The sequence below is a fragment of the Dichomitus squalens genome (genome assembly GCF_000275845.1).
Source record: "Dichomitus squalens LYAD-421 SS1 unplaced genomic scaffold DICSQscaffold_25, whole genome shotgun sequence".
Lineage (NCBI taxonomy): Eukaryota > Fungi > Basidiomycota > Agaricomycetes > Polyporales > Polyporaceae > Dichomitus > Dichomitus squalens.
In genome coordinates this window covers 168,384-182,266 of record NW_006766907.1, presented here as the reverse complement: position 1 = coordinate 182,266, position 13,883 = coordinate 168,384, and the positions used below count along the sequence as shown (strand labels likewise).

General features: G+C 55.4%; 4 protein-coding genes across 4 annotated transcripts; 2 read left to right on the top strand and 2 right to left on the bottom strand.

Moving 5' to 3' along the window:
- Window positions 1–299: 299 nt before the first annotated feature.
- DICSQDRAFT_181737 (uncharacterized protein) lies at window positions 300–2,125 on the bottom strand (the record flags this gene model as incomplete). Its single annotated transcript, XM_007367412.1, has 3 exons — window positions 300–353; window positions 407–1,256; window positions 1,960–2,125. 2 exons carry the CDS (start codon window positions 2,123–2,125, stop codon window positions 724–726), a joined length of 699 nt encoding a protein of 232 aa, XP_007367474.1. The 3' UTR covers window positions 300–353; window positions 407–723.
- Window positions 2,126–2,605: 480 nt separating this feature from the next.
- On the bottom strand, window positions 2,606–4,990 carry DICSQDRAFT_181736 (uncharacterized protein; the record flags this gene model as incomplete). Its single annotated transcript, XM_007367411.1, has 2 exons — window positions 4,819–4,990; window positions 2,606–4,768 (listed from the first exon to the last, which is right to left on the bottom strand). Exons 1-2 carry the CDS (start codon window positions 4,982–4,984, stop codon window positions 2,607–2,609), a joined length of 2,328 nt encoding a protein of 775 aa, XP_007367473.1. The 5' UTR covers window positions 4,985–4,990.
- Window positions 4,991–6,555: 1,565 nt separating this feature from the next.
- DICSQDRAFT_171725 (uncharacterized protein) lies at window positions 6,556–7,278 on the top strand (the record flags this gene model as incomplete). Its single annotated transcript, XM_007367410.1, has 2 exons — window positions 6,556–6,698; window positions 6,726–7,278. The coding sequence occupies 2 exons, from the start codon at window positions 6,556–6,558 to the stop codon at window positions 7,276–7,278; spliced, it is 696 nt and encodes a 231-aa protein (XP_007367472.1).
- Window positions 7,279–10,526: 3,248 nt separating this feature from the next.
- On the top strand, window positions 10,527–13,614 carry DICSQDRAFT_138220 (uncharacterized protein). Its single transcript, XM_007367409.1, has 6 exons — window positions 10,527–10,969; window positions 11,046–11,112; window positions 11,174–11,661; window positions 11,714–12,658; window positions 12,722–12,790; window positions 12,849–13,614. Exons 2-3 carry the CDS (start codon window positions 11,085–11,087, stop codon window positions 11,482–11,484), a joined length of 339 nt encoding a protein of 112 aa, XP_007367471.1. The 5' UTR covers window positions 10,527–10,969; window positions 11,046–11,084; the 3' UTR covers window positions 11,485–11,661; window positions 11,714–12,658; window positions 12,722–12,790; window positions 12,849–13,614.
- The last annotated feature ends 269 nt before the right edge of the window (window positions 13,615–13,883 follow it).

The following is a 13,883-nucleotide window of genomic DNA, read 5'->3' as shown; positions in this document are numbered from 1 at the left end:
GTCGTACTTTGCACCCTGTTCGCACAGACCAAGCAGTGGGGTAACGACCAGATAAATGCCGTAGGAGAATGAGTGGACGAACAGGCCGGCTTCGCGTTCTTCTGCCGACATACTGCGCGCGACCGCTTTCCAGTCTAATCCCTGAATTGTAGTCGCGAACCGAGATAGAATGTCTTTCCCGCGATGGCAGATGAGATTTGTTTCCGCGCCAGATAGTGGTGTGTCTTCCGAGAGCGCACTCTCCAGACACCTAGCGACGCCCCTAGCCGCCTTGATCCAAGATAGGGATGAGTCGAAATCTCGAAGCTCTGCCAGGTCCACGTCTTCAACCCGCCGCTCGTACACTGTTAACACTATTACACGTATCAGTAACCGGACACGCCAAGGGTTCCAAGTGGAGACGAACCATTTTGACACGCCCTGTACGACAACCGCATGCCTCGCGCTTGGTACATTGCAAGCTGGTGTTCGAGTCTCGACAGAGCCAGCTCGACAACATCCCCACGTCCACCTGCAACCAGAGAGAACGTCGAGGTGCAGAGTTCCACGTCAGGGAAGGGCACGTTCGGAAGAAAGCGCTCCAACAAAGACTTCGAGTGCGCCGTCCACTGAACGTACATCTCTGGCGAGCAAGTGTCTCAGAGCCATCAACACCGGACGGACGAGGAACTCCTTGCGGACGCTGTGCGTGTGCCGCCACGCGCTCTTTCCCCACTGTCCCTCTCACGCCCCGAAGATGTCCTCGAAGCAGAGCGTAATCTGCTCTCTCGGCAGGTCCGAGAGAACGACGTGCAACGTCTCGAGGTAATGTGTGGATAGTGTGGTAGTATATGGCATGACAGCGATACTCTGGTCGAGCTCCCTTGGCGCGTGCGGGATGTCCGACCGTTCCCGCCCACGCCAGCCTGGAGTTTCCTCCAGCCTCCGGGCCCACAGATCCAAGGTAGCGAGGGAGCGGAACAGGTACCGGGTGAGCCGACGAATCGACCTGGCCCTGGCGTGAACCATTCTGATCACACCGTTTCGGCCGATGCTGTAAATGATGTACACAGCCACCGCTTGTGGGGAGCGGTAACAACAGTCCCATCGGATTGTCGGCAAGATCGTCACGACGAGTTGGAAGACCACGAGTGCACCGACGAACGCCGACGCGGAAACGGCCACCTTGGGATGAAGAGACCACAGGAGGATGAGCAGCCCCGTGAAGAACACAAGGGCAATGTGGAGCAAGAGCGACGGGATGAACACGATCGCACCTACGCGCCGTCGCAGGCGACCATTCAGACGGTATTGACGGAGCCAAAAGACGGCTGAATCTGATGTAGCGGGCGCGCGGGCTGACTCAGTTGAGGTAGTAGCCGTTGAACGAGAAGCCGTCAATTTGTTTGGATATCTGTTCAAGGACAGCGAGAGTGGCATCGTTTGGACCTGGCTGCAATGCCATCTTGCCGACACTGACCGCCGCATTGCGTTCCTTCACCTCCAACTTGAATCGCTCTCGGTCTGGCAGGCTATGGTACTCCTGGGATGCTGCCTTTGTAAAAATACTGACGTTGCCTCGACCGTTGCGCATACCAGCCGTCTGCGGTCTCGATGGATGATCGCTAGCGAGGAAGATTTGCTAGCCGTTGGTGATGGGAGGTGGGGGCACAGAGGGAGACCCAAGCACCATGTTGGTGAAAGAAGTGGCTGCATGAACGTCCGACTGCAACTTGCGGGACTTGGACCTCGATGGGGACTTGTGGGACTGCGACAACGAATCCGGCTCGCGAGCCGTTACGGCTCGCCGGACATGAGAGCGGTCATGCTGGGGTTGGATCTTAACTATGACTTGTGCGCATCATGTTGTCGCTTGGGGCTGAGCTTTGCGATGTAGGTTCCAATACGCGGGCCGCAGCGTTAAGCCGACAAACATGCATAATAATACCCTGGAACTCACAGTCGTGATCGTCGACATACGCAACTCAAGATCCTCTTCGGCTTCGGGTGGGAAGAGGGAAAGCTTGGCTCGCGGTTGCATTTTCTGACGCGTCGCAAAATCCTCCGCCGTCTCCTCGCCAAAGCAGCAGTTGAACTCTTTCTTGTAGGCTCTCATCAACCAGTCGACGGTCTCCTTCCACCACATGTCACTGTTGTCTTCAGTCGCACGTGCCAGACGTGATTGCCTTCAGGACTGTTGACGAGTTGGTCGAGAAATTGCTCTTCTTGCAATCTCCACGTTTTGCGACCCATCCCTTAGTGTGGTACGTTAGCCAACATGATTACAGACAGCGTGGAATGGAAATGCTTACGACTAGATTCTTGTGTTGCAGTAATCACATTGGAGAGTTGCGTGCATCAGCGCAGAAGTACTAGCTCCTCATGGCGGGCGTGTGCAATAGTCTGTTGCCGACCTAACAATCTTGACATCGTCTCGGAACGAATTCGGAAGACCGTCCATCAACGTGATACGAATGAGTGCAACGGTCTCCGAAACAACGGAGGAATAATTCTATTAGACTATTCTATAAGCAGCATAGACTACAGGTTCTAGATCTAGCCTAATACCGAGGTCGGCAGAAAAATTCAGCGGCGCGAGCCTGAAGACAAAGAGGAGGCTGAAAGCATCATGTGGTGGGGGGAAGCGAAACACGCACGGGGATGGTGGGAAGACGATCATACTTGCTGACGAAGGTACGGGTGTAAAACTCAGCAGCAAAATTCAAGATACGACTGAACTCATCCGCGTTGCACCCGAGCAGTCGTTCATGAGTACCTTGCAGTGTCGGGGGGCATCCAGGCCAACGTTCAAGCATTTCGACGAAGGCGCATAGGTAGGGTCTAGAAGATTCCCAACCTTCTTCGGGGGGTGCGAGCCAACAGAACGTCGGTGGTCGCTCTTCACCGTCCAACGGCGGGACGACGTCCAAACCCGATGTACCCGAACCCCAGACCTGCGAGACGAGCGACTCTCGCATCCAACGGAGGAGCTCGGACCACTCATTTGATCCCGTCATCAATGCATCCAGGGCGAGCAGTTCGCAACGCCAGTTGGTTTCATGTGCCTCCCAAACCACACGGCGCTGAACTCCATGATCGGACAATGCCGAGTCGTACGAGATCGCCGAATTGCCGAATAGAGGTTGGGCTTCTACGCGGTACGATGGTAGCGACTGAGCCTTGCCGAAGAGACGACGTATGTTCGCCTGACGCTCGTGACGAACTTTGGCGCGGCCGATAGATGGACGGGAGTTGTCCTCCGCTCCCTCATTGACGTCGTAGTCGCCCCATAGCGCGTCGCGCCACTCGGAGACTGTTAGTGGCCGCCCGGCCACCGTCTTGTCAAAAAGTCGAACCCGACAGAAAGGACGTATCGAGATCCACTGGTGGAGATATCTCGCCGTCTTCGCAGGATTGGTCTCAAAACCGACTAGGGCATCCAGTAGCCAAGGCGGAGCAAAGAAATATCTGACGGATGCGCGTGGCTGGGGGAGCGGGCTGATCTTGGAGAGTGCAGTAGCCCATGCAGGCGGTATGAGGACGTTCTGCGAGGGGTAAAACTGTCGGAAGGGGTTCATGACGAAACTTGCCGCCTGAGGAGGGCCAGTAGGATTGTCCCCAACCGTAGCGGCGGCCGCAGCCCTCTTGGCGTATCTTGCTCGACTGCGCCTTGACGGTTGCTTGGGTGAAGAGCCAGACGCGGACTGAGACGACTGAGATGGTGCGGCAGGGAGATCGTGTCCGAGCGCTCTGGCATCCCGAGAGTTCTGCAACACGAAATTGGGGGCGGCGGGTCCCACCGTCGCGCTATCCTCGTTGAGAAAAGTGGCACCTTCTCGTAAACGTTTGGCCGGTGGCAGAGTGCCGTTCCCTTCGTCCTCGAGAAGCTCAGGGAGCCGGGAGTCACACAGTTGACGTCTGACCACCGTCGTCATCGCCCGCCGCCACTCTCCCGGCAAATTGAGGGCACCGGAAAGGTCGCGCTTGGCAAGAACAAGACGGGGATATGACGGTCTCTTCGAGAAATCGGGGGGAATGTCGCGAGGCACTACTGTCTGATAGATGACTAAATGATCGCCATATGGCTGCAGTAGCCACACAGGGACACCAGCACGGTGGAGCATCTGGGCAACGCTCGGATCAGAGGTGTAGGCCCCTAGGACGTCCAGGACAGCAAGTCGGCAGTCGACCTGCTCCTTGACCCTCATGCGAACTTTCTCCAGCCACTCGATGAGGCCGTAGAGCTCCAAGGTAAGACGTTGTACGTGAGCAGCCAGAGAGATGATGACACCGGGGACAGCAGGGAGACTCCGGAGCCGATCGAGGGCGTGGTGAACACAGACGACGAGGAATTTGCCGATCTCGTTCCAGCCCTTGTCGTCAGAGGGGCATTTCCGAAAACGCTCGATAGCATCCTCCACCTCAGTCGCCAGCTGCTTCTCGAGCTCTTTGTCGAGGAAGCCGAGACCGACAACGCCGCAGCTGAAAGGCTTCCAGTCCAGTCGGTACAACGTGCGCCACAGGACATCGTGAGGGCCATTGCGTCGAGGTTTCACCGGTATGCAGTGGATGTGGAAAGCGTCCCGAGTGAATTGCTGAGGCCAACGCGAATACTCGTGGCGCCCCCATCGGCCGTCGTCGAAGGTTGTAATCTCGCTGTGCGCGACGGCAATCTCGGGGACCCACTTTGCATTGGGCGTGGTGACGACAAAATTGGTCGACCATCCCTGAGCGTTGTAGGCCTCTGAGGCTACGAGTGCCTCCCACGGACCCACAGAGCCGGGTAGTGCTATGCAAAGGTCAGCTCGGAATTTGTGAGACGTGGATGAAGCAACTCACGTTGTCTAGTCTCCGTGGGCTGAAGCCATCGGGGAGGGACACGTGAGGTATCTTCAGAGTCGTGGTGCGTCGCTGCCCCGTGCTCGGCAGGAGGCTGGGCGTCAGAATTTGCCTGGAGGCTAGGGACTGAGGGACCAAGTGAAGAGGATTTCTGTGGCGATGTCATTTAAGGCGTGGGCGTAAAGTGTCCGGGAGGATGAGAGTCGGTGCGAGACAAGGGACAGGGTGTGATAAGTCGGCGGAAGCGGAGGAAACGGCCAAATCGAGCTTGCCAAAACGGTTGAAATTTGATCTCCGATTTGTCGTAGACAGTGCGTACCCTGTGTTCGTGTGCATTGCTGTCGGTGCTTCCAAAGGACTCCCGGAGTCACCAGAGATCTGTCTGGTTCTCCCGGAAGGTATCGTATCTGAGACGGAGGGAGGGTTTCTGCCCGTCTCGCCAGCCTCGAGGCTTTTGGGTCCGCGTTAATAGAATGATGAAGCAACTTAGAAGTGAGTAGAGACGAGACGAGGCCCGGGACAGGTCGGATGTCGAGAATTATGTTGTCCAAGCAGTCGTAGGCGATGTACAGCTGGTTTCAGCTCGCTTGTCGTGAGAGGGCCGCGCCGCATCTCACGCATTTGCCTGTTTTCCCCTCCTAAGCGCCCCCAAAGGAACTTCGGACGACGATATCTCCTCGACAGCTCAATGTAACCCCTTCATTCTTACGTATTCTGGCTCAGGATTACGACGCGCAGGGCACGGTATTGGATTGAAGTTGCGCCAACTCGACGTCACCAACTTCTGGGCATTCCCGCTCTTCCAGCTCCCTATTGGACTCGGACAACGTTGTTGGCTGAATGGTATGGCGTACTCTCCCGGAAATTGTCGGAATGGTGAAGACAAGACGCTACCGAGGGCTCTGCCCCAAAAGGCGGAGTGTCCAGCACAATCACGTCCACCATAGGGTGGGCCCGGGTGGCAGCCCTCTGGGCCAGCTCAAAGTCCTCGTCGGGGAGCACCAGACACTATGACTTTGTGAGTAATCTGCACCTCCATAATCTCTGTGGTCTTGCAAGGCATTAGGGGCCATGTGGTCACTGTTGAGTAGGGAGGAACAGACGAGGTGGGTAGATTGGAGCTGCAAAGGAGAGCTTGTAGAACACTACGATTAGCAACTGGTACGATTGTAACAGTTCGTAGGCATGCAGTGGGCACATTTCAGATGTTTCGTAGCAAAGAATGTGTTGGATTTGACGATATACGACAGAGCGGTATACTCGACATGCACCAGAACCCTTCGCAGAATATAGAATACGTGGATCGTCGGCCTCTTCTGCACCATATGCACTCCGTAACATCCACCAACAGCTTCCAATGAGCCTTCTGGGTATCTCCATGGGTTGTCCAAGGATATATGCGCGACAGATGCAGAAGACGGCGTGAGATCGACCGAAGGCGAGTGGAACGTCCGATATACGAGCGGCCACCTTGATTCCAGCACCGTGCCCTGCGCGTCACATTCCTGAGTCAGAATATGCAAGAAAGAGATGAATATGTTGAGTAGTCCAGGAGATATCGTCGTCCGAAGTTCCTTTGGGGGCGCTTAGGAGGGGACAACGGCTGTACGCCAAAGCGTCAACAATCCAGACGTGATCGTGTTGGCGCTCGCTTTCGTATCTCCCCAATCCTCTGCTACATAATGCGTGCATCCTGCCTGGGTATGAGGGACCGCGAACCCTCGAACCTCTCTCTTCATGCCCTTATCGTTCGCCCCGCCGACCTTTGCTCTACTCCTCTACCCTCTCAATGACCTCACGATGGCCTATCGAGCAGGCCTGGTCGACAGCTACGGTATCGCGGGAAACCTAGCTCAATCATTGGGCTGGCCGCGATCCAAGTAGGTGCTGATTTTCTGTGTTTTCAGCGAGTATCATCCCCCTTCGGTGCCCCGTTTCTGGCCATCATCCCACCAGCCAATGGCCCTCCCCGGAAGCTCTCCTTTCGTCGTCTACCGTAAGCACGAGGAGTCCTGGTTTGAGATGGCCCCGGCCTCGACCTATACAGCTCGGACTGCTACGTGGAAGCCGCACACCCCTGGCACATTCCGACGCCTCCAATCGCGCCCTCTACTCCCATCAACGTGCCGCACGGCATCATCAAGTTCAATCAATTATGCCAGCGATGCGTACACGGTCCCAGCGTATGGCTCGAACGCTCCCTACGTGCCGGCGGGCCAGGGTTCCGCATCCACATCTTCAGCCTCCTCCGTCCACTGGACGTGCAGCAACGCCGCCGCACCCGTGTTCATCCTCAGTGCAATACAACAAACGGGCCAGTACCCTTCGTCCATCCCCAACGCTGCACATGCACACGCCCCTGGGGACATTTTCCTCAAGGCTGCGGTGTTGCTTTTCGCATGTACTAGGGCATTCTCTGCGAAGCGGGCGCTGCCTATGTTCAGCAGACATGATGTATGAAGGCGTCCCAGTATTCTTACTCACAGACGATCCTGGAAATCGCACTCTGGTAGTGAGGAGACTCATGCCGTCCCAATGGCACGTTTGCTAGCTCCAGTATTGATATGCTTTGTACTTATACTCATACTCATGTCTTAGGTGGAAACGCTTTCATTCTGTGCATCTGGTCTACCGTGGTCCCTAAAATAACGTGTTATCCTAGGATATGACTCATACTCATGTCTTAACCATGCTATACAGAATGGGTGCCGCTCCTCCAAACCTGCTTGAGGTTGCCACCTGTCCGCATATATCCAAGTATGGGATGGAAACATTGATCACGCACTGCCTGGACATCCTATTAGATCGATTTCCTTACGACTTCTACAAATGGCTGGACCTGGGAAGACCACGCGTTCCTACGCACACTAGAGGAGCAGGTGGAGTTCCTTGTGCGCCTTGTCAATCTCGCGCATCTACTACAGTACTGCAACTTTGTTACCGCCCCACTTCCGCTCGCACGTACGATTCCAGAGGTCAAGCGTCTCAACGGGCTCACACTCTCCGAAGGGACGACGTCAAGCTTACCCGATGCATCGTCGCGTTCTACACCGGCAGTTCTGGGAGGAAGGTACCTGTGGAGTCTTCCCTCTTACCTGCATCCCCTCGCCGTTTTGACTGTTCTTCGCGGTCACATCGCACCATGGTCCGACGTCTCAGACATCGGAGCTGTGCGACTTCTTCCTCAACGAGGAACTATGCGCTCCTCTTGTGGAAGAGGTCGAGTGAAGCTATGCTGAGCCTTCTGGAGCATGCGGTAGTGATAGGTGAGCGTTCCTCGATACAGTCTTGAGCTGACTGTCCTGAGACCAGCTCTTTCTCGAGCCAATCATAGGCGAGGGGTCGTTGGGGACTATTGCGGGTGCTGGTCCTGTCGGAAGCCCCCGAGCCGTCGCAGTCCGTGCCCCTCTGGCCACAGCCGTTCCCCTCGTATATGCCGCCCCCACCTGTGAATGACCACGGCCCAGCCTTGCTTTCACAAGCGTTACTGCCATCGCTCATCGCGTCTCGCCATCAGCTCAATGGTCCTTTTTCACCAACTCGCGTCCAAGACCAGCGACGCGTCGCGTGGACGTATCATTCCTCGAAGTCGGGCTCGGGGCGAAGTTCGCGGCAAGCGGAGCGGAAGGGAAGTCGACAACGGCAACGTCGGTGAGGATGGTTTGATCGGCGCTATGTGTGCTCCCCCTCGCACTCCGATTCCGTCTTATAGCTGGCGAGGCGGAGAGGGGAGATGTCACCTCCAAGTCCGGAAGCGTCGCGTCGTCTTTGGACAAGCTCTTATACATATAGAGTGGTCAGTGATGCCCGGAGGACGATCAGAGTGTAAGCTGCCCTACTGTCAGCGTAGGGACTCGCAGCCCGGTGTCGCCTCCGCAGGAAGTAGAAAGCCAAGACAACAAGGCTTGCGAAGACAGTTCTACCCCCAACGACACTTCCCGCCACGATTCCATCAAGGTTCGTCTTCGACGCCACTTGTCCGCTCTGCCACGTCTGCGATGTAGTAGGGGTGGCTGTGGTAGATCTGGAAGGAGTGGGTGTCAGTGTTGAAGTAGCAGTAGCAGGTGCCGAAATGCTCGGTTGTGGTCCTGGGACGATGGCTGGGATCTGATTTTCCTCCGGGTCTTATTTGACAGCAGGTCGAGAATGGTCAACGGCAGGGTTCATAAGTAGAGACTGACGAATTGCTGCCAGCCTTTGACCTGTGCTCAGATCAAAGGTATCATTCTGTATGTACCGTTAGTGATCTAGTCGCTGGTCTCATAGAGGGTAGGACACTCACTGCGATAGGTAGGTACGCCCAACCAGGTACTGCAGTGTCGTTTCCGGGACTGTAGAACCTGTGATCTGGTCATTAGGTGCAGAAGATGTCGCAATATAGTCACACCTACTGTTGCATGTAGAATTGGACACATCCCGGGCCCTTCAAGTATACACTCCATCTGAGTGACGCGTCTCCGTTAACGCAAGACACGATGGCGCAGTAGCGGTGTGGCGAGGTACTCAGGGATCGATCGCGAGACCGAGGCCCTGACAAACCGCGCACGCTGCTAGTGTCGAATACCAGACCGAAAAAAACACGGACATATCCCTAACTCCACCTCACCCATCATATTTTGGGATGACGTGTAGTTGGCGCCAAGGGCGAGGGCGGGAGGGATGTTGCAGTCGTCACAGCCGAACCCGCAAGACCTGAATAGCTTAGATGTAACTTCGCAAGAACTCTGGTCCAGGGAATTCAACATCTGCGAGGCCGATCAGCATGGTAATTTAGACGTGAGGGTGTAATTGCAAAGCACTACTACCCAGTCGAATCCTGCGGAGCACGTCGCATTCGTCGTGGTGATAGAGGCCATTGATGAGCAAGGTGCGAAGTCAAGAAAGCAAAAACAGAGGCCAGACTACACCGCGCCGCGTCGTTAGCAATAGGGAGGATGTGCCCATCTGGGAACTGTCGCAGCGATCTGTATTATGGGACACCGAGAGAAAGGTTTCAGCTACCATGCACTTGCCATCGTTGCAACCTGTACTGCATGTCAGATTCAATCAGCTCTATGAGTTAGCCGCGCGTGATTCTGCACGCAGAGGGCTAGACAAACGGACTCGCTGTGACCAGCACGACGTGCCATCGATTCATCATCGGTTTCGCAACTTTCGCTGGGGACAATCTCGCCGAGAAGCATCATACTACAGTGCGGTGACAGAATTACCGAGTCCGAATTGGAACAGGACGCGCATTCGGATTGTTGCTCTAGGTCTGCACCCCTGTTCTGAGCTGTCAGAGGCTCTCGACGCGCGACGGGGGGGTGATAATAAGAGGTCCAGCGAAACTCCGTGGCCGCGAGGTGGTCAGCGACGCTGAACGTGACCGGATCAATGGCCGGTTGGGTTCCCGGTGGCTGTGTGATGGACGCAAGCGCTATCAATATCAGACCAGCATCGTCCCTCGAAGGGGCCCCTCTAACGCCCTTGCGCGAAGGATCTCTGCTCCGCCATGTCAACATGGCATTGACACATGTGCTCAGTGAACAGGAAAACCTCAAATTCTGTGACCTTCCCATCACCAAGTTTCTGCAATGAGTACTCGACCGCTCCGGACCATAATATGAATGCTTATGCTTGGGCCTGAGGGGTATGTGAATAGCCTGCACCCGACACATTATTGTTCTCTTCGCTTTGGGATTCTTCAGCGACATGCCATTGACCATTATCACTCGAGGTGCCGACCATACAGCTATGCTCCGGTTGCGATCAGGACCAATGGACAGATTGTCGTAACAGGTTGAGGGTGCCATTGGACTCGGAGCCTGAGAGCGTAGTAAGCGGTCCTTTGCTTTGGTCTTTTGCACTTTTGATCCGCTACTTTCCGTTGAAAGGTTTGCGTGGCTTCAGGGGCGGCCCTGATTATGCAAATCTGTGGTCACGAGCGCCCCCGCAAAGGTATAAGAAGAGGCATACATGTCGCACAACTCCTCCAACCCAATTGCAACTCCCATCGCATCATGTCCTTCTCTACCTTCTAATCACCTGTCTCAAAACAAACTCTCGTCATGCTCACGCCCTCATGGGTTCTGTCTTATTCGTGCGAGGCCGATAAGCTACTATCACATTACTTGCCGGTTTATCTTGAGGCATCTATATTTCCGCGTCAGTACGTGTCTCCGAAACCAAACCCGCCTTGTCTCGTTAGCTGACTGAAAGAAAAACAACGTTGACGCATCCACCAGCTATTACAGACCGACTACTCTGCTGCAGGTAGCTGACGCATGATGCCGGCGGGTTCCGGCCACCAACGTACGTCCCTGATCATGTCTGTAGTTCGACAACAATTCGTTGAACTACTGAACTTCTGCAGGGTATGCGGGGACGCCTCCGCAAACGCGAAGGTATTCAGACGTTGCTGTGCACGCCGATCAAAATGGGGAGCTCGAGCAGCACGTCACATCCGCGCTGTCGACGCAGCCACTCCAGGACGCGCCTACCATCTCGATAAACAATTGGCCAAATATTCGGACCGAACCTCTGACTTGGCAACGCCAGCACATATCGACACCCTACTCCGCCATACCACCGCGTTCCATTTCTCCGCATCGGGTGTCGATCTCGAGCTTACCCGACACGTTGTCGCGTTCTACACCGCCAGTTCTGGGAGGAAGCTTCTGGTAGAGTCTTTCCTCTTACCCGCATTTTCCCCGCCGTTTTTCCGTTCCCTCCTCCGACCTTCTGTCCAGCATCATGATCGGAGCTCTGCGACCTCTTCCTCAACTACGAACTGTGTCCTCCTCATGTGGAGGAGGTCGAGCGAGGCCATGCTGAGCCTTCCGGAGCATGTGGTAATGATAGGTGAGCACACATCGATGCAGTCTTGAGTTGACTGTTCTGACACCACATCCAGCTCACTCGCGGGCATAGGCACCGACCTAGAGTCTTCCCTCTTTCCTGCGTTCCCCCCGCCGTTTTCATCGTTCTTCGGTGTCCCGTCACTCTCTTCTCCTCTTCTCCTGTCGGAGAAGACTCGACAGGAAAAGGTTCAGGTATATCGCAGCTCGTTCTCGAGCCAGTCATAGGCTGCCAATCATTGGAACTAAATCTATGGGGGGTACCGCTCCTGTCGGAAGCCCCCGAGCCCTCGGAGTCTGTGCCCCTCTGGCCACAGCCGTCCCCCACGTATATGCCGCCTCCAACCTGTGAATGACAACAGCCCAGCCTTCCTACACAAGCACTACTACAACTGCTGATCGCGTCTTGCCATCAGCTCAATGGTCCGTTCGCCAACCCGCGTCCGATACCAGCGACGTGTCGCGTAGAGGAATCATTCCTCGTCGCCCATGGCCTCTCCATACCACAGTACTCCGCCCTCGGGCTCGAACACTCCCCTCACGCAACCCCGGACCTGACTTGGATGGTGGTCTTCGTGATAGCCCAGACTCACCGCCTTGTGCCGCTGGAGAGGGCTTGCTGCATCGCCAGACTCGACGGGGTCCGCGCCTCTCCACCGACTCACCTCACCAATCACAGTCATCAAATCACGTCCTCTTCGCTCCCTCGCTTCTAGGTGTCCCAGTACCTTCTCGTTTCGTCTGTATGCTCTGGCGTATCATCTTCCTCGCACGAGGCCGATAAGCTACTCTCCAGGCCAATGTTGGTCAACATCAGCCCAGTGGACCGCACTCTCCTGGGGGTTGAAATGGATCACCACCTTAGGCCACGTTAAAACGCGGCCCGGAGAGGGCGTCGGTTGCATCGGAATCCTCACGCGCCTGCTGGAGAGAGGAGAGCCAGTCCGCGTGATGTACCGTTGACCTGAGGTTCACCTTGTAATATCCACATCTCTGCGACGGTATGTGCCTGCCTGACCATCTTTGCCTGAGTTTGACTGCTGACTAGACCAAATGTTCCCCAGCCTTCACATCACGAGATGAAACCGACACAGGAAGTCTGTGATCTTCCAGAGCGCCGTCTCGCCACCGATGTAAGTCGTCCGTCATGTCGCCAAGTCTATGGCAAATGACTGAACTACTGTATTGCAGAGTGCGTCGCGCGACCTCCTACGAGACCAGTCCCAGGATTCCCTTTCATCTCGTTGAACATATCCTGGAATACCTGACACAGCGAACAAAGCACACATCGTCGCCCTATGCCCTTTGTACCTTCCTCTCATCCTTCCATCTTACCCCAACGGCAGTCTCGCCCTCTCCGACTTGTACACCCCTAGCCAACTCACGTTCTTGACGCCCGCAGGTGCTTCAGAAGGCTACTACAGTGGGGTCTTCGTCCACGATTACACGGAGCGGCGACTCCGAGTGCCTGCACATGTCGGTGCAACCCGGCTTCGCCTTCGATGCCACCATTCGGATGCCCCAGCCTTTGCATTCCCTACAGGACATCCCAGCCCTTCGACCACGACGCGGTGTTCCAGGCAGTTATCGAGGTCCCCCGTCCCTAAGCATTCGGCTAGTCCGAGAGCCAAGGGCCAGCATCGTCGCTCCTCCCGGTCCCAGCCACGATTCCAGTCAGCGTTCTCTCCTGGTTGGAGGCGCGATACGCACGATAAGCACGCGTGAAGACCGCCAAGCGAAGGGCGAGGCCGTATATCGTCGCACACGCCATATATACACTCGTCGATGAAACACGTGTATATACATAGTTGCCTCTAACAATGCGCTCTGTATCTACAATGCACTTCTTCAAGGAAGTTTGTACGACGATATGACTCCTGCATGTCTTCGAATAGTCATCGCGAGCCGCAGTTACGGGTCTACGCGGATTGGACTGACGAGTTGCCGCTGGTTCTAGGATACAATGTGATGTCCAGTTTTCTCGGTAAGATGTCCCAATCCGTTTCGCCTGCCAAACTTGAGCTTTCTACTCTTCGGTGAACTCCTCTTGAAGCTCTTTCCTCAATTCCTGCAAATCACATGAAAAGGGCCGCGCTTGCAGGATCACTAGCATGCATTATTCGACGCCTTACCTTGCGGGTTGGGAGACTTTAATTGTCCCGCGACGGGAAGTCTCCATTAACCTCATCCAAATTGCCCATGCTTGTTCGAGTACAGTAGACACTA

Coding starts and splice junctions, on each gene's coding strand:
- DICSQDRAFT_138220 (XM_007367409.1), top strand. CDS start 11,085: ATGATGCCGGCGGGTTCCGGCCACCAAC. Junction 11,113..11,173: donor GGCGGGTTCCGGCCACCAAC/GTACGTCCCTGA, acceptor GAACTTCTGCAG/GGTATGCGGGGACGCCTCCG.